Source organism: Notamacropus eugenii, chromosome 1 (assembly GCF_028372415.1).
Source record: "Notamacropus eugenii isolate mMacEug1 chromosome 1, mMacEug1.pri_v2, whole genome shotgun sequence".
Lineage (NCBI taxonomy): Eukaryota > Metazoa > Chordata > Mammalia > Diprotodontia > Macropodidae > Notamacropus > Notamacropus eugenii.
The window spans coordinates 715016246-715034139 of record NC_092872.1 but is presented as its reverse complement, the minus strand read 5'-3'; the positions used below and the strand labels follow the sequence as shown (position 1 = coordinate 715034139).

At 39.9% G+C, this 17894-nt stretch overlaps 1 protein-coding gene and 1 long non-coding RNA gene across 6 annotated transcripts in view; one reads left to right on the top strand and one right to left on the bottom strand.

Moving 5' to 3' along the window:
- The window catches only part of HYDIN (HYDIN axonemal central pair apparatus protein), a 468388-nt gene that overhangs the window by 62983 nt on the left and 387511 nt on the right, over positions 1-17894 (top strand). For all 5 annotated transcript variants that reach the window (XR_011972958.1, XM_072636610.1, XM_072636609.1 and 2 more), the window contains exons 4-5: positions 637-756; positions 4849-4983. Coding sequence is in view for 4 of the 5 variants with exons in the window: in XM_072636610.1 (XP_072492711.1) it covers positions 637-756; positions 4849-4983 (255 nt within the window). In the remaining variant the exon portion in view is untranslated. The remainder of the gene's footprint in view (positions 1-636; positions 757-4848; positions 4984-17894) is intronic.
- On the bottom strand, positions 10167-10918 carry LOC140521516 (uncharacterized). Its single transcript, XR_011972959.1, has 2 exons — positions 10732-10918; positions 10167-10219 (listed from the first exon to the last, which is right to left on the bottom strand). It is a non-coding gene; the product is annotated as an uncharacterized lncRNA (long non-coding RNA).

The following is a 17894-nucleotide window of genomic DNA, read 5'->3' as shown; positions in this document are numbered from 1 at the left end:
TGCTTACAACCCTGGAGCTGGAAATGGGGAAGAGAGAGGATTTTATTTATTGTCCTAGGCTCCTTTAATTTCAAGGACTGTTCCAGTGGTTTCTTTTTGTTAGGGATTTGTTTGTTCTCATTCTTCTGTATTAATTTAGGAACTTTTAAGGTAGTAAATCTACTTGCTGGTCCTCACTACTAATGCTTATAGTGTTGGGCTGGCTCTCTCTTAGAACGTGTCCTCTCTGAAGGTTTCCTGTAAGTATAACCAAAGTGCGTGGTATGGACATGATCCTGCATTCCTGAGGTACGGCAGGGCCTACAAGTTGGAATGGTTTCAAGTACAGACCTGGTGGTGGACTGTATTCCTTTTTTTTGTTTTTTGTTTTGGTACCAAGCACTGATCTCCTTAAGTTGGGAGAGTCTCATCACCAGGTAAACTGCATTGTAGCACAATTGTCCAAGTCTGCTTAGTAAGTTGGAGAGTGGCTGTGATCAGGGCTGACGCAGGCAGAACCCATGGTTTCCAAGCCTAAGTTTCTTGCAGTATTGGGTGTAGTTTCGGTGTCAGAATAGACCAATAATTCTCTTTCTTTGCCTGTGGTTCCTGTAATTGGGTGAATCTAATAATATGGTGCTACTTTTAATTTTTCAGTACTCAGCGATTGACCTGGATCAGACATTATTCCAGCCCTTCCCCTCGGAGATTGTGTTTCAGAACTATGATGCCTGTGAAGTCTACGAAGTACCACTGATTCTGAGGAACAATGACAAAGTAAGTCATCTCACGTAGGCATCTCAATGTTTCCAGCACGTGTAATGTGTGTGAAACCAGGGTGGATCCAGGGAGAAGTCGTGAGAAATCTATGTCCTGATTGGTACTAAGCAAGGGTATCTGGTGGCATTTAAACTTATAATTTAAAGCCTTAAATATGATCAGTTGGGTTAGGATTTTTTTCTGTATAAGTAAGGAGGAATCACTAATAGAGTTTACGTAAAATGGAAACTGGAAAATCCTTATGTCTCCTTTAATTAAAGTTTCAAACTATATTCCAAAGATCATGAGAAAGTAACAGTAAGACTTTATTAAGTTCTGCAAAATCTAATGTTATTTATATGAAGAAAACCATTTCTATCCTTAACTTTTTCTGTGTGGAGTAAGTTGCTCATGCATCCCTTTCTCTGACCTCCCTCGGTTTTAGATATTCTTCAAACTTTGTCTATAATCAGGACTCTAAATCTAGCATCTGTACACATTATTATTTTTTATTTTGATAAATGTATTTCAACATGATTGCCTCCCTTTGGGACTGTATGCATTTTTATTGTACACATTTGAAAATAGACTTCCAAGAAAGGGTCCATAGGCTTTACCAGACTATCCAAGGAGTCTGGGACGCAAAAATGGTTAAGAGGCTCTGATCTGTGGCCAGTCAAAGAAGGCTTCTTTGTACTGCATGTATTATACGTCCTGGGGTTTAGTCTAGCCTTGACCTTCTCTTTGTTTTTCAGAAAGGTGCTTCCTTCCCAGGCTTACTCTGTCTTCCTTAAAGTCAGATTAGACAGTATTTCAAAAGAAACTATTAAATGTCCCTGGGCTCTGCATGACACCTGGCAAAAAAGCTACAAAGAGTAGAACAAGGTCAGTGTGAAAAACAAGGAAGCGTGAAAAGTAATGAGTGAAGAAAAAAGCATCTGAGAGATGCAAAAGTTTAGGTGTCAAGGCAGATGGGAACATTTTAAGATGGGTGAGGAGAAAAGGAATTTATATATAAAGAAATGGGAGGACAAAATGAATACCATACAAAAAGCCAAGAGCATCGAGAAGATTTGCAGACGTACCCGGTGCAATAATTCATTGAAGGAGTCAGTGAGGCCTCCCAGAGATCAATGGGGTAATTTAGTGGCAGAAAAGGTAGATGCGGCAGAAAAGAGTAGATTTAATTCTTTGCTTAGGCGTTAGCAAGGGAGGATAATGGAGCAAGGCTGAAACAGTGAGTTGGAGAGGAAAAAGATTCTTCAGAGAGCTCAGGGTCACATCTGTAAGCAGTAGTTACACTGCAAAACGCAAGTAAAACCCTTATCTTGCCTGTGAAATCTCTCTTTTTGGGGTTTGCCAACGATTTCAATTTCTGTTAAGTAAGCATATGACTCAGTAATTGTTTACATAGGTTTTATATAAATATAGATTATATTTACATTTTCTATCCATCATCAATATCTATTGTACTTATCTGTCTACCCTTCTATCTGTCTAAATATCCATCCATCCATCCATCCATCCATCTAGACGACTACCTGTCCATCTGTCTCTGATCTCTCTATTCATCGCTCATTTATCTATCTATCTGCCTGTCTACCCCTACATCCATCTATCTAAATATCTTTCATCTTGAGCTAATTCTTGAGCTCTGCCTCATGTGTCCTAAAACATAGTGAAAAGGGAACTAGCCCATTTTAATTTGTTGGATTATGGTTGAGAATTAGGAGTCCTGGGTTCCAGAAAAAGCTAAATGACCTTGAGCCAATCTTTTCCCTTCTTTGGGATTTGGTTCCTTCTCTGAGAAATGGAAAAGTTGCATTATATGATCTATAAGACCCAGTCCAGCTATACTAGTCTGTGGTTCTATGAATAAATGGGTATGTGAACTCCATAAGCTCTAAATATCCTTATTCCAACTCCCACTCTCACTGATGGGTTTCAGGTCCACTTGTCTTTCTCAGAGTTCCACGCATGCCAGTGTGGAGCCAGGAGTGACTCTAATGCTCTTGGTTTGAGCCATCCTTGAGATACTTCTCCCCAAGATGATCAGTTGAAAATCATTTTTGGCAGACAGTTTTAATTGGATTTTAGAGAGGTTATTCAATAGGGTGGTATAGTAAGAATGACTGATATAAAACCTACCCGCCCACCCCCAAGTCTCTCCTCTCCCACAAATACCTAGAGTCCTGGACTCCTGCTTAGGGAGTTCACCTGGCAATGGATTGATTCACAGTGTTTTGCGGCTGGAAGTCCTTTTCTCCTATTCATGGGCTGCTCAAGAAGTTTCTTTTAGGAATTGTGTAGTTTCTTTACTGATTCCTCATAGAGTTATGAGTCCATTTACAGTCTGTCCTTGGCTCCTAATACAGACCCTGTTATTACCTGATGTAGTGATGCTTCTAGGATACCAGTAGGAAGATGAGAAGTCCAAAATTTTCTGGACCTTTTGATTCTTTCAAAGTCCTATTCTGGTGGGGGTGGGGAGAAGGAAGCAGAACTGATCAAGGCCAAAACCAAGACCTCTCCCTCCTCTCTTCTTCCCCAAGGTGGTTTCTCTTCAGGGGAAAGCCATACTCATTCCAACCCCTGGAATAACCCTGCTCTTCTAAATTAGCCTGACAATTTTTAGATGATCCCTGGACTGTGACCATGTTTCCTTGATCTCTATAAATCCTCCTTCCCAGTGTAATACCATTTCAGTATCATCAAGTACTTCTCACAATTAGTTTAAAGTCTGTAATCTGGAGTGATTGCTTAGGCATTTTATCATTTAATTTAAATGGTATGTTCAGTTATTTCAGTCTTGTCTGACTCTTTGTGATCCCATTTGGGGTTTTCTTAGCAAACATACTGGAGTGTTTTTTTACAATTCCTTCTCCAGCTCATTTTTAGATGAGGAAACTGAGGCAAGACAGATTAAATGACTTGCCCAGGGTCACACAACTAGGTTGTATCCAAGGCCAGACTTGAAGTCATGTCTTCCTGACTCCAGGTCCAGTGTTCTATCTACTGTTCCACCTTGCTCCCTTTAAATGGCATAGGGTAGTTTAATTGAGTGAATCAACCCCACCTTTACAGATGCAAGTACAATAATGGCAGAGACCTTCCAGTGAACTTAACTTGAGATGAGCTGTTTTGAGGTTTCTCATTTTCTTATATTTTGTCTGATTGTATTCCTATAATTTTTAACAATACTATGAATTAAAAGAGTTCCAGCTTTGAGAAGCAAAAAATCCAGGTAAAATGCTACCTTTGACCAGTTATGAGACCTCTACTTTTGATGTTCTTTGTGGTGGCCACCATCTTTAAGGAGTTGTCACTAAGTAATTTGATTATGAACACTTCTTCTTTACTTTGACCTTGGCCTCCTGTCTTTGGGCTGCTTTGAAAATGGGATTTTGTAAGAGTGTGAGCTCATTGAGGGCAGGGACCATTTCATTTTGATCTCTGTAGCTGTAGTTCATAGCACAGTGTCTGCCACATAACAAAGGCTTAAGGAATATTGGTTTAGAATGGAAATGGATTTCATCCCACAGACAGTAATCCCTATTTAGCTGACTAATGTTGGGATTGTAACACAAGCTTGTCAATTACACCTTCTAGTCCTAAACTACTCAGTCCACAGTCAAAAATAATAGTCAGTGAAGGGCACACTTGGGAGATCTGACTCTGGATATATTATTTCTTCTGATGCCTGTCCCAAGAATTTGTGAATGAGTGCTACCTAGCACTGACCAGAAGCCAACAGAATGAGGTTAATGCTCTAACAACTGATCTGAGCAACTTTGCTGACCATATGTCAGAGAACCATTGGCTATTGGAGCTGGAAGAGATCTTAGAGTTCACCTCTATCACCCTTTCCTCATTTTATCAGTGAGAAAAATGGATGCCCAGAGACATCGAATTAGTTGTTTGAGGGTCACATATCTGGTAAGGGATAATGTCAAGACTGTAAGCTCACCTGATGAGTGATTGAGCCAAGACAAAGAGGACCTTCTGAATTTAGCCTGTGCTCTTCTCTTTCAAATCTCATTTTCCCATTCATTTTCTCATATTTCTCAGAGATGCTTAGTTTATCCATAACCATCTATGTTTTCTCTGCAGATTCCAAGACTGGTAAAGATTGTTGAGGAAAGTTCCCCTTACTTCAAAGTCATCAGCCCCAATGATATTTGTAATAAAGTAGCCCCAGGGGTACCGTCTACATTCCGGATCCTCTTCACTCCAGAAGAGAACAAGGTAACCTGTGCCGATCATCCAAGAAAGGGGGACCTCTGTCATTGGGTCATTCCTACTGGTGGAATGGAAAGGGAAAATGACAGCATTTATAGAGTACTTTACGGTTTGTAAAATGCTTTACATATGTTATCATCTTTGGTCTTTGCAACAGTCCTGTGACCTGAGTTCTATTATTATCTCCATCTTACAAGAAAGGAAACCAAGGCCCACAGACATTAGGTGACTTGGCTATAGTCACATGGCTAATGCATTTTTCAGGCAGGGTTTGATCACAGATCTTCCTGACTCCAAGTCCAGAGTGCTACCCAGTGTGCTACCTAACTGCCTTTAAAAAAAAAGCAACGTAATGTTTTAAAGGTTATTTTTCTAAGGAAAGAAGCTTTGAAAACCCATTTTCTGTGTTTTTCTGTGTTTAAAGACCATGAGACAGACGAGAGAGTCATTTGGAATCCTGTCCAGTGCCAGGGTCTATGATTCTATAAAATGCCCTTTCCCAAGCACATGACCACCACCACTGCCACCACCATTATTATTAAAGAGTCTTTATTAAACTCCCATATGTACCTACTATAGAGGCAGCTGGGGTTGGGGTAGGATGCTGGAATTGGAATCAGGTAGACTCATCTTTGAATCTTGTCTTTGACACCAGCTGTGAGACCCTGGGCAAGTCATTTAACCTCTTTATACCTCTGGCAACTCCCTGGGATTCATATATTGTCACACATGGATTGTAATCTGCATCAGTGGAAGGAGACCTCTCACCAAGAGTTATTCTTGCTGACAAAATCACAGATCCTTTATCTATTACGATAGCTGGTACCAATGGAAGTTCTAATGCTTGCAGTAATATACCTTATGCTTGTATACTCCTTTAAGATTTACAAAATGTTTTCTCCACATCTCTGTGAGGTTGGCAGCACAAGTAATGGAGCCAGAACTTCCAAGTCTTTGGACTCTAAATCTCTTTTCATTGCTGTCTCTTACTTGAGTAGATAGATCTCAATCAGGTATTGGAGGAAGAGATGAAGCTACTTCTTCACCACTGGCTAGGTAGGGACCTGGGACCCCGGAGTGGTTGGGAATGTTTCTTATTATTCTCCAGGGGATGAACTGCCCCCAATGAAAACTGTTCAAAGCAACTTAACAACATGATCCCTTCTGCCTTTGGGTTTTATGACCTAATTATTGCTGCAGATTCAGAATAAAAGGACAGACAATTGTATAATATAAGAAGAGGTACTGCAAAGGTAAGAGTGTGGTAAATCAAGGAACAAGAATCTCTCCAAGTAGGTTTTTTTAAAAGACATGTCTTTTGATGTTTGGAATGTCATATTCTAAACTCTGTATTGCTTTGTGGTGCTTATTGCTAAATTATTTGTGATCCTGACTGTGTTTCCTTGGTACTTGAAATCTTTCTTTCTGGAAAAATGCTTGAGTTATTTTTTTCTTTGACTTGGAAGCCATAGATTTTGGCTGCAACATTCCTGGGAGTTTTTATTTTGGGTTTTCTTCCAGGTGGTGACCAGAGAATTGTTTTTATTTTTATTTTGCCACCGGTTCTAAAAGAACTAAGCAGTTTTATTTTATGGTTTCTTGAAATATGATGCCTGGGTATTTTTGTTTTTGTTTTTTTTTAGTAATGGCTTTCAGGCAATCTAAGGATGCTTTTTTAAATAAAAACAGTTTTTATTCATGTCATTAAAAAATTTCGCTTTGTATAGTATCCCTCCTCTCACCCAGGTAGCTATCCCACATAACAAAGAATATATTTAACAGACAAAAAAGAGAAAAAAGTAGGGGAAAAATTGGGATGATGGATGAATGTATCAAAAAAGTCAGAAAATACGTGCAATATGCCATATTCATAATCCAGTGGTTCTTAAACTATCTCTTTTCAATTTGTTATTGATGTTAGTTGTTTTTGATATGAGATACCTTAAATTCTCTTTTATTTTTCAGTCTTTTGACATTTAATATTTCTAGTTGTTTCATGAAGTTATTGACTTCTATTTGGTCCATTCTAATTTTTAAAAAGTATGTTGCTTGAAAAGCTCTCAAGGCATAGAGAGATCCATAGGCAGAAATCAAAATCATGGTGACAGGAAGAAGCACATATGCTCCTGTAATGTTAATTATGTTAATGAGAGTTAAAGATCTTCCCTACCCATTATTGAGTCTACCCATTAAGGGAAGCTTGATGAGGGGAGATTTGTTTTGTAAGAAGGCCCACACCTTTTGTTAGTTTCTAACGAGGCACTGGTTCTCAAAGGCTGTGATGCCCTCTGGCTCTGAAAAGTGTATATATACACTGAGGTGAGGTTTTGTTTTGGGGCTGACTCATTGGAAGTGTTTGTTTGGCCAGGTGATAATCTGGATAGCCACTAAGGAGCCCCCTGGCTTTGAAAACCCAGATGTTGGTGCTTCTCTCTCTGGTAACTATGTATGTATGTAATGGTCAGACAGCTGGATCTGTCTGTTGATCTGTGAGGTATATATTGCTTATGGTCAGACAGTTGGAAGTCCTGTATGCTGGTCTTTATTTCTCCGTATATTCTCTGAAGTTCAGGGTGCTGACTTTCCCCTCTGAACTAAGTGAATGATATATGTGCTTGATTAAAGAAGATTGTTGACTCCTCAAAAGTGCAGATCTAAGAACCTGCACAGCAGGCTCTCTCCTGTCTATACCGGGTCCTCACTGTTAACAGTGCTCCATTATGCTGTCTTCTACTAGTGTTTTCCTGAAGATGTTTTCAGTGAGTTTGTAGAGTATGAGCTTATTCAACTATATTTTTATTTTTTATTCAACTATATTTTTGTTTAATTATATTTTAATTTTTATTCAGTTATAAAAAGCACTGATTTTACCTATCTGCACAACAGTCTATGGAAATTAGACATAAAAGGATTTATTGTTGTTCAGTTGTGTCTGACTGTGACTCCATTTGGGGTTTTCTCAGCAGAGATGCTAGAGCAGTTTGCCATTTCCTTCTCCAGTTCATTTTACAGATGAGGAAACTGAGGCAAACAGCAGGGTTAAGTGACTTGCCCAGGGTCACACAGCTAGGAAGTGTCTGAGATTGGATTTGAACTCAGGAAGATGAGTCTTCCAGACTCAGTGCTCTATACACTATGGCACCACCCAGATGCTCCTATAAAAGGGATGGTAGTGGGATAACAACTTGTCCCAGGACTGTTTCTATCTGAACTCCATCAAAAACAGTAAGTTCATTAAGAACACAGCAGTAATGGACTGATCAATCACTTAGCTTCACCTCTAAGGTTACTTTGAGATGTAAGGCTGGTCACAGAAGTCAAAATAAGGCACTGGCCAGTGCAAAAGAGACCACCCAGAGCAACCGTCACCTCTCTTTTTCTTCTGATGAGGGGATACCTTTTTTTGGTGGAGGGTTGGGTTTCACAAAGTCTATAAATGACCAAAAAGGAAGGTGCTTGGAGCCCTGGCAGGGTACGTTCCATGTGTAGTCAGCAATGCCAACCAAGCTACAGAAGTAGAGAGTGCTCTGTGCAGGGGGTTTGCTTGGGATAGGCAGGGGATTTAAACAGAGAACAGAGGGTGAGGAGGGAGGCTGTCATATAGAGATGAAAGAGACCTGACATCAGCACCCAGGGACCAGAAAGAACAAAGCTGCTGGGGGCCACTAGGTGGCACTATCGTGCACAGAGCTCTGGACCTGGAGTTAGGAAGCCCAGAATTCAAATGTGCCCTCAGACGTGTACTGGCTATGAGAATCTGGGTGAGACACTTTGTCTCTGTCTGCCTCAGTTTCCTCAGCTCTAAAATGAGGATAATAACAGCACCTGCCTCTCAGGGTTATTGTGAGCTCAAACGAGAAGATGTTTGTAAAGTGCTTTTAGCATTGCCTGGCACAAACAGGTGTTTAATAAATGCTTTTTCATTCTACCTCCCCCCCGTAGGTTAGGTGCGAGGGCAATAACTTGGTGTAAGAATAAAGAATCATGGATTTAGAACTCGAGGTATGGCTTAGAAATGGAAAGGAAAGGGAGGTAGTCAGTGGGCATCTTCTCAGCTTTCCCCTCCCCACTCTTCAAGGATACAGAAAGAGTATGTGTTGACCTATTGTTTTTGGTCAAAGTCTGTTGTTCACAGGAAAGGAGTATCTTTTTTTTTTTGCTGGATACTTAGCATAGTTTGTGGGTGCTCATAAAATTAAGAACCAGAGTGTTAACAATGCCATCCCTTCCCCCAATATTCCTTGATGCTTTGTAGTAGTATATTTATTTCCCTAATTGGTCTAGATCTGTAATTCCAAATCGAATACATCAGTACTAAGGTACATGAGCACAGCTACATGAGTAGGGTTTGGTTGTATTTTAAAAACAAAATAGTCATTCGTTTCTCTAAGGCATTGTATATGAGATCTGTCTATGCAGTGAGAGGCAATTGGCACACGCTTAGGTATTCAAAATTATTTACTGCATGTTGCTAAAGGAAAGTAATTGTGAGTTTTGTAGCTTGTAAGTCAGAGTGCTGAATCGAAGCAGTGTGATCTTCTTTCATTATCTCTTGTGATGGAGAAAACATGTCTTCTGTTGGATAAGCATATTTCCATCATACAAGATTAAGAAACCTCTAGAGAATTTTTTTTCTGCATAATTACATAGTAAATAAATAGCTGAAATGCATCTTAGTTATGTTGGCACTGACTTCATGAATATGAAAAGTTAATATTTCCATTGGGGCTCATTTCCAACAAGTAACTCTAGATGCTGCTTTGTTTACATGGTATTGTTTTACAATTCTTTGTGGAACTGTGAACACTTTTATTCCATCATGCAATTCTTTGTGCCCATATAGTATATATCTACTGGGAAACTTTTGATTTTAAAATAAACTAATTGAAAATTTCATGTATTATTAATCCCCTCAGGTTTTTAAAAGGTACTGAAAACTGTAAAGTTCCATTTCCAAGATATGAATAGTCATGGGGAGAGGTACCAGGGGAAATTTAACAGGTTTTCCTAGTTTGGGGCAAATTTGAAAAATTCACCCTCATGGGGACACTGGTATTTTGTATGAAAATGGATTATCTTGATCCAAATTTGTAATTTTCAAGGTGCATTTTCAATAGGATGGACTTTCTGCATTTTTCTTTTCATGTTGACATGTTCATGCCCAACTCTCGTCTTGTTAATAATAAAGGTTCACTCCAATAAACATTTATTAAGATCCTCCTCTAAGGCACTCTGCCAGATTCTGGAAATACGAAGACAAAAACAGTCTATTATAATAATGAAAATAAAAAGCAATAGTAATGATAATATTGCATTTGTACATAAAGACGACACTAGTAACTGACCATCAGAGAAAAATGAACTTTGAGTTGTTTTTTCTCCCTAGGAGTGATGGTGTAGTAGAGTGGCCACTGTTCCAGGGATGAGCACACTCCATCTACCCCATGGGATTCTGAGGCACTGGGAGGATTTGCTGGGGATTTTCCCATACTACTGTTGGCTTAAGGTCCCCCTCCCACTGGCTTTGCTCCCTCCCTCCTTAGATACCAGTGACTAGTAATCCAGTTCTATGTAGCCACTAGCATTGATTAGCTTTTACGAGGGGATATTTACTTCAAAGATAGACTGATGAGAAAAGTGCAAACATTTCTCTACAAAGTGTGTGTGTGTGTGTGTGTGTGTGTGTGTGTGTGTGTGTGTGTGTGTGTGCAGGGTTACCCTCTAAGCACAGTTTGTGTAGAGCATTGGTCCTACCAAATTCATGGCATATCTTCCATGTGAGAATCATTTCAGCTGTTGATGGGAAGCATCCTGAAGGTCTCTCACTCCTTGCTCCTCTGTGCGCTGATGCTGAACCAACTGTCAAATTCAGATTCTAGAATGCTGGGACACCCAGGTGTCCTCCTAGCCTTTTGAGACGTATAGGCTTTAATCCCTTCACCTAGAGTGGAAAAGAAAATGTGAAGGCTCCTATCACGGAGACCCATTTCATAGGGTGACCTAAAGCCAGAGGGAGAAGGCACCTCTCTCTCTGTCTCTCTGTCTCTCTCTGTCTCTCTGTCTCTCTCTCTCTCTCTCTCTCTGTCACTCACTCACTAAATGAAAGGAAGGCGTCACACCACCAGGGCCTTGCTGAGTCAAGAATGACCACAGAAGCCAGGCTAATGCTGATTTAGGCCATTCAAGGATGCCTCCCCGCACCCCAAGGCTACTCCTACCTGCACATGGTCCACAGATTGGAGGCAGCTCTATAATATCTCCTAAGACTCCATACTGTCTCTCATGCTTCTGTCCCATGTCATGATGACTCTCCCAGAAGCAGCATCCTCAGCTTCTCCACATGAGGAGATGCTGTTCTAGGTACTCCATGGAGCCCCAGACCCCTCTTAAAGTAACATCATAGATTAGATCTGGGAGAGACTCTTCTCCCTCATTTCCAGAACAGAGAAGTAAAATGATTTGCACATTGTCACATGGAATTCCAACCCAGGGCCCCACTCTGGGGACTGATAAAGCTGTAGAGAGGCATATATTCACATTTGCTTGCTCAGTTCCTCTTGTAACCAGCTATACATTGGTGAGATGGCCGACCAAAGCCGAGCCTGCAGTTTATGGCTACAGAACAGAGGCTAACAGAGAGATACCATTTGATCCCCACTTAGTTTTAGGAAAAATAAGACATTTTTCAGAAAGTATCACTTTCTCTCCAAATGCCCAAACTATTGGAAATGTATATATTTTTCCTTTATCCCCTGCTGATCTTTGCTCACCCCCATCCTCATTTACCAACCCCACATCTGGAGCATGAGATATGTAAATTGCAGCTTGCCACAGCTTAATAAGCCAGTCCTCTTTCAACTGGATTTTCTACACCCACATTATATTAGGATGTCCAAGATGATAATACAATTTACAATTTTTTCTGTCATCTACTAATTCAGCTTCATGGGGATTTAAATTGTCCACAATGTTAAATGCTCAGATAACAGGTGCAATACATTCACGTTGCCTTTTCTTGTCTCTTCTTTCAAAGAAGATTATGTGTAATGTTATTAATTTGATAATCCTTGCGCAAGTATAATACACTGTGGAAATGTGATAGTTAATGTTCAAACCACACAGCACAAATCAGGAACCTTTTTTAAAAAAAAACAAAGTTCAAAGTCAGAATTCTCTTTAAATTTGTATTTTTCATATAAATTATTAATGAAAAAATGTTTTACTTTCATAGTAAATTAAGTTTCCCCAAATTATAAAAAACATGTCATGGTAGGACTGACTCTAGGATTTAGGATTCCTGTTGAAGCTTTGTTCTTTTTCATTAAAAAAAAAACAAAACTATTGATTCATTTTGTTTTGACACAGGAGACTTCCTGACAATGCCCCACCCAAGTCCATTCCCTGGAGACAGTTAAAGCATAATCCTTTTCTTCAAAGTCTGGACAAATATCAGGCTTAATCAGGCTGGCATTTGAAATCAGACACTTCTGGAATTATGGGATTTGAAGGGACCTCAAAGATCATCTGATCCAGTCCTTTCTTTAATCCCTGTCTTTCTGATTTCTTCTCTACCCTCCCCTTTCTTAAACATTTTTGATTGGACTCTGCCATATCCTCAAGGTCTTGTCATCTGTGTTTCCTCCCTTTGCCTGCTAAACTCTTAGAATGTTCCACATTTACTGCCTCCACTGCCAGACCTCACATTCATTCATTAACCCCTTGCGATCTGGCTTCTGACCCAACCATTCTGCTGAAACGGTTGTCTCAAACATTACTGGCTATCTCTTAATGACTAAATCTGAGAACCTTCTTGTAGACCTCTCCATCCTGTGCCTTTAGACAGTTTTGTTCACCACATCATCTGAGAGATTTGGTTCCTATAACACTGCTCTCTCTTACTTGCTATCGATGTTTTTAGTCTTTGTTGTGTCATGGGCCCTCTCCTACCCCACCCGTCATAGCATTTTGGTGATCTGTAGACCCCTTCTCAGAATGTTTTTAAATAATTGAAGGAAATGCTAAATTAGAAGTTAGTGAAAAGAGATATATCTTTTTTTTCCTCATCCAAGTACATTGACCAACCTCCACCCCTCCAAAAAATTCCCTAAGCCTGGTTGTCCCTCAAAGGTTCTGTCCTGAGCTCCCTTTTCTACCTTCTATTCTCTCTCTTTATGGTCAGGTTGACCATCAAATCAATTATCCCCTTTACGCATAGGGGTCCCTAAACTATATAACCACCCTAATATTTCTCCTGAAATCAGTCACCAGTCCAATATTCTATCTGTTGGTCATGGTTCAGGCTTGCCATCCTTTCCCCCATCTCTTCCAACCATCTCTGAAATCTAGTCTTCATCCTTATTTCAACTCACAGTCTCTCTACCTTTTCCTCTCCTAGTCTGTTCTGGTTTCATTGTCCTCCCTTCATAGTCTTAAACCTATAGTTAAATGGTTCACCTATGTACTATTTTCTGCCCTTGGATCTCTCCTCCCTCTTTTCCACTTCCTTCTCAGAGAGAATCTACCTTTCTGTCCTTCTGAGAAAGCCAAGGTCACCTGAATTGAGCTCCCTCTTCTCTCCTCCACATCGCACACCATTGTCTCTTCTTCTCTTGCTTAGGCTCTGAGGAAAAGCTAGTTCTTGCCAACCACGGGATTGGAAGCTTTCTTTCTATTCCTTCTTATCTTCTCCACAAGCTTGCCTCTTTTTAAATCATTCCTTTTCTCTCGTTCTCAGTCTGTCCTTATCTACTGGTTTCTTTTTTGTGGCTTACAAACATATCCAGGGCTCCCCCATCCTGAAAAAAAACTTCACAAAACCCCAAACCTTTCCCTTTGACCCTTGCCATCTCCTCAGGCTATTATCCCTATTATTACCTCCCTTTCACAGATATTTACTTGGCTCCACTTCACTATTGTGTCCCATTTCTTTTTAACCCCTTGTAATCTGGCTTCTGATTCTACCAATCAACTGAAATTATTCATCTCTAGGTTACCACTCATCTCTTAACTGTTAAATTCTCTGGTCCTTTCTCTTTCCTCATCCTTTTTGACCTCTCTGAAGCATTTGACGCTGTCAACCAACCCTTCTTTCTAGATATTTTCTTCTCCTTTGGGTTTCATGTTGTTGCTTTCTCCTAGCTCTTTCATAATAAATCTCATCATCCATCTGTGCTACTTCCCATGTATGGATGTCCCTTAAGACTATCCTAGGCCTTCTTGCTCCTTAAATGACAACACTATCTCCCACTTACTGCAGGGATTCTTAACCTTTCTTGTGTCTTGAACCTCCCTGGCAATCTGACAAAGTCTATGAACCCCTTCTCAGAATAACATTTTTAAATAATTGAAGAAAATGCTAAGTTTCAGTAAGAGGTTAGTGAATCTTTTGAATAGCAGCAGTTCCCATGGGCTAAATTATCATCTCTATTTGAATGATGACCTAAATCTATATGTCCCACTCAAATCTCTCTCCTGAACCATCTGCTAAGCATTTCCACCTAAATGCCCCCTCAGCATTTCAAATTCAACTTATCCAAAATGGAACTCAATTAAAATTGCACTCTTTACAACTACCAACTATCTCTTAATTGTTGAATCTGATGGCCCCTTCCCTGTCCTTATCCTACTTGACCTCTCTGTAGCATGTATTCACATGTATTCAAATTGGCATCATTCAAAGTTATAATTATGTAAAATATGGTAATGGGTTCCAGCCCAATGGAAATGTGCAGATGGGATTCAAATAATGCAACCACTTGGAAGGATTTATTACTCTGACTGAAGGGGACCTAGTTGTGTTGACCATTTTCTTCTCCTGAGTATTCTCTTGTCTCTTGGTTTTTGTAAGACAGCTCCCTCCTGGTTTTCTTCCTACCTGGTTGACCATTTCTTCCCAGTCTCCTTTGCCATATCATCATCCATGTTCCATCTGTTAACTATGAATACCCTCCAGGGCTCTGTCTTGTGACCCTCTTCTTTTGTTTCTCTACATTAGACCCTTTCTCAATGATGCCATCAATTCTTACAGGTTCAATAATCATTTCTTAGTATCTGACTCTCCTGAGCTCCAAGCCTGAGACACCAATTGGATATCCAGTAAAGCATTTCAAACTCAACACATTCAAAACTGAATCTATCATCTTTGCTGCAAAACTCACTCCTTCTAAATTTCCCTATTTCTGTAGAGAATTCCACTCTTCTAAATAGGTGTTGAATTTTACAACTGAAGAGTCATGCTCAAACCTTTTCTCTCCCTCATTCCCCATGTCCAACCAGTTTCCAAATCTTGTTGATCTCCTCCACAACACCTGTCCTATATATACATCCAGCATCCTAACTTAGAACCTCATCACCTTCTAATCTCTTGTGTATACAAGTCCCCGTCTCTCCACTCATATAGCCCCGACCTGGGTATAGACCCTCATCACCTCACATCTGCATGAGTGGTAGCCTTTGAATTGGGTCTCCCTGCCCCACTCCCAGGTGCCAAAGTGATTTTTCTCAGAGTACAGGTCTAACTATGCCACCCCCCACTCACTACATTCCAGTGTCTCCCTATTATCTCCAGGATCACAAAGAAAATGCTCTGTTTGCCATTGAAAGACACAGCCTGACCCCTTACTACCTTTTCTGCTTTACTCCCTTCCACAATCCAGCATCACTTAAGTGAGTAAGCCACAGCCACTTTTCATCCCAAATCTCAAGTGAGTATGGTGATAGTAATCGATATATAGACAGTAGGCTCACTTTGGAGTCAGAAAGACATGGGTTCAAGTCCTGCCTCCAACACATGGCAGACATATAATCTAGGTAAGTTACTTTATTTCATTACTGTAAACAAGATAAGTTACACCATGAGAGGTAGCCTGCACTGGTAGAGGGATCTCCCTTACCTGGGAGTTCTCTATACCAATTAAATCATGGATCTATCCCTAGTGCATCCTGAATGAAGTTACTGTGAGTCTCAGTTAGTCATAGGATGCAAGAGAGACCTTGGAGACCACCAAGTCTACCCTCAGCCACCTTTTTTGCAGATGAAGAAACTGAGGCACAGAGAAGTTGAGTGACCCATCTAGGGTCACACAGCCAGTAAGGGGCAGAAGTAAGTCCAGTGCTCTACCCCTGTGCCATCAGCGGGGCAATTTGTTCTGGCAGCACGTCAGCAAGGGAGAGAGGTTACCTTTGCCAGCCATAGACGACTGAATTAACTGCCACTGATGGAATGCCTTATCCTAATTGTAGTTTTAAAGAAGGGCATTTGGCCATATTTTCTCCCCTTCTTTCATGCACTGGCCTGGGATCAAACCTATGATTCTGCTGCATGACTCAAGGTGACTGAGTTTTCACAACTACTCTCCGCTAATGTTGACTTTCACTTGATAAAAACCCGGTGCGCCCCAAGGAGAGACTGAAACTACACCTGAGAGCACCGTTCATATAAGACAAGGCTGTCAAGTGTATTATTCTTGTTATCAGCTCTCATAATAAATGGAGGGAAGAAGAGAGCTAAATAATTAAATACTTGGGCTATTTGATTACCTGACTCTCTGATGCACAGAAATAAAGTTCATTGACTGGAGTATTTGCTTAGCTGGCATACTAGGCAATCTTTTCTGAATTAATAATAAGCCAGTAGAATAATACATAATGTCATATTACATAATCTCATATAATCATATAAACTCAGAGACTGGAACACATTTTTAAAAGGACTGTTTAAGAAGTTTTCTTCAAAGTTCTTTCATTTATGGATGTATGGATTGATTTTGATGAAAGAATTTATCAGATCAAATCTCAATTTTTTTTCATCTCAAATATTAGAAATGTTTGACAGAACTGACTGATGGATTTTTATTCAGGTCCTCAGCTACTCTCTGGTATCCATCTACATGCATTCTAATTTTCCCTTGTCATTATCAGGTGACCTTAACATGGTAGATTCAGCAACTCCTTTTGTCATTTATTTCCCCCCAAATCTTCAAAGACTACTTTGTAAATACATTATAAGGACCATCAGCTAATATTTTTGTAATCATAGAATGCGAGGCACTGTATAGATTGTGCAAAATAATTTTTGAATAATAGTACACTTTAATTTTAGTGTAACTATAATTTAGTAAAACTATTTAAAGAATTAGAAAGGTTTTGAGTGTAGTCTCAGCAACAGAGTATGTCTACTCTCCAGAGACTGCTATGTTAAATGTGAAGAGATGTTCATCAGGAAGATATCGACCACTGAGTGATGGATTCTTTGGCCATAGTGACCTGAGAAACCAATACCAAATGTAATCCATAGCCCAACACTTGACTGATTGAAATTGACATTCTACAAAAGCTAGGAATTGGACTTAAAGAAAAGGATATTGTCACAATCTGATTAATCTGCCAGTTTAGGTTACATAATCTGCTGGGCTCTCCTGGGGTCAGACATAAGCAGTGAATTCTGGGTTTCTTTTGAACTTGACATTACCTTGAGAGAACAAACTAAATCTAGGGGCTATTGTGGACATACTGGGAGCCTAGATCCCCACACAGGAATATTTAATAATGTCCTGGAGGCAATAGAGAGAAAAAGCTAATAATAGCCCAAGTCAGTGAGTCTAGGTTTGGTTTGCTGGATTTAATGTCTGACTTTTTAGGGGAGGAGACAATGGAAGGAGAGCCCTGGAGAGGAGATTGAGCATCAAGGTATTAATACGAATAGACTCAAGACACAGATTCCACCATCTAGTAGACTCCCTGGCTCACTTATGTAGGATGCTAACCAGGAGGGAAGGCTGGGGTAGGCAGCGATGCAGAGTAACTTTTTGAAGAGTTATTTCCTTATTGTTCTCAAGGAGCTAAGATTTGTGAAACTGGACTGTCAATACTATATTTTAATTATAACACAAAGGAAGTCTTTAAAATTAGTTTGCCAA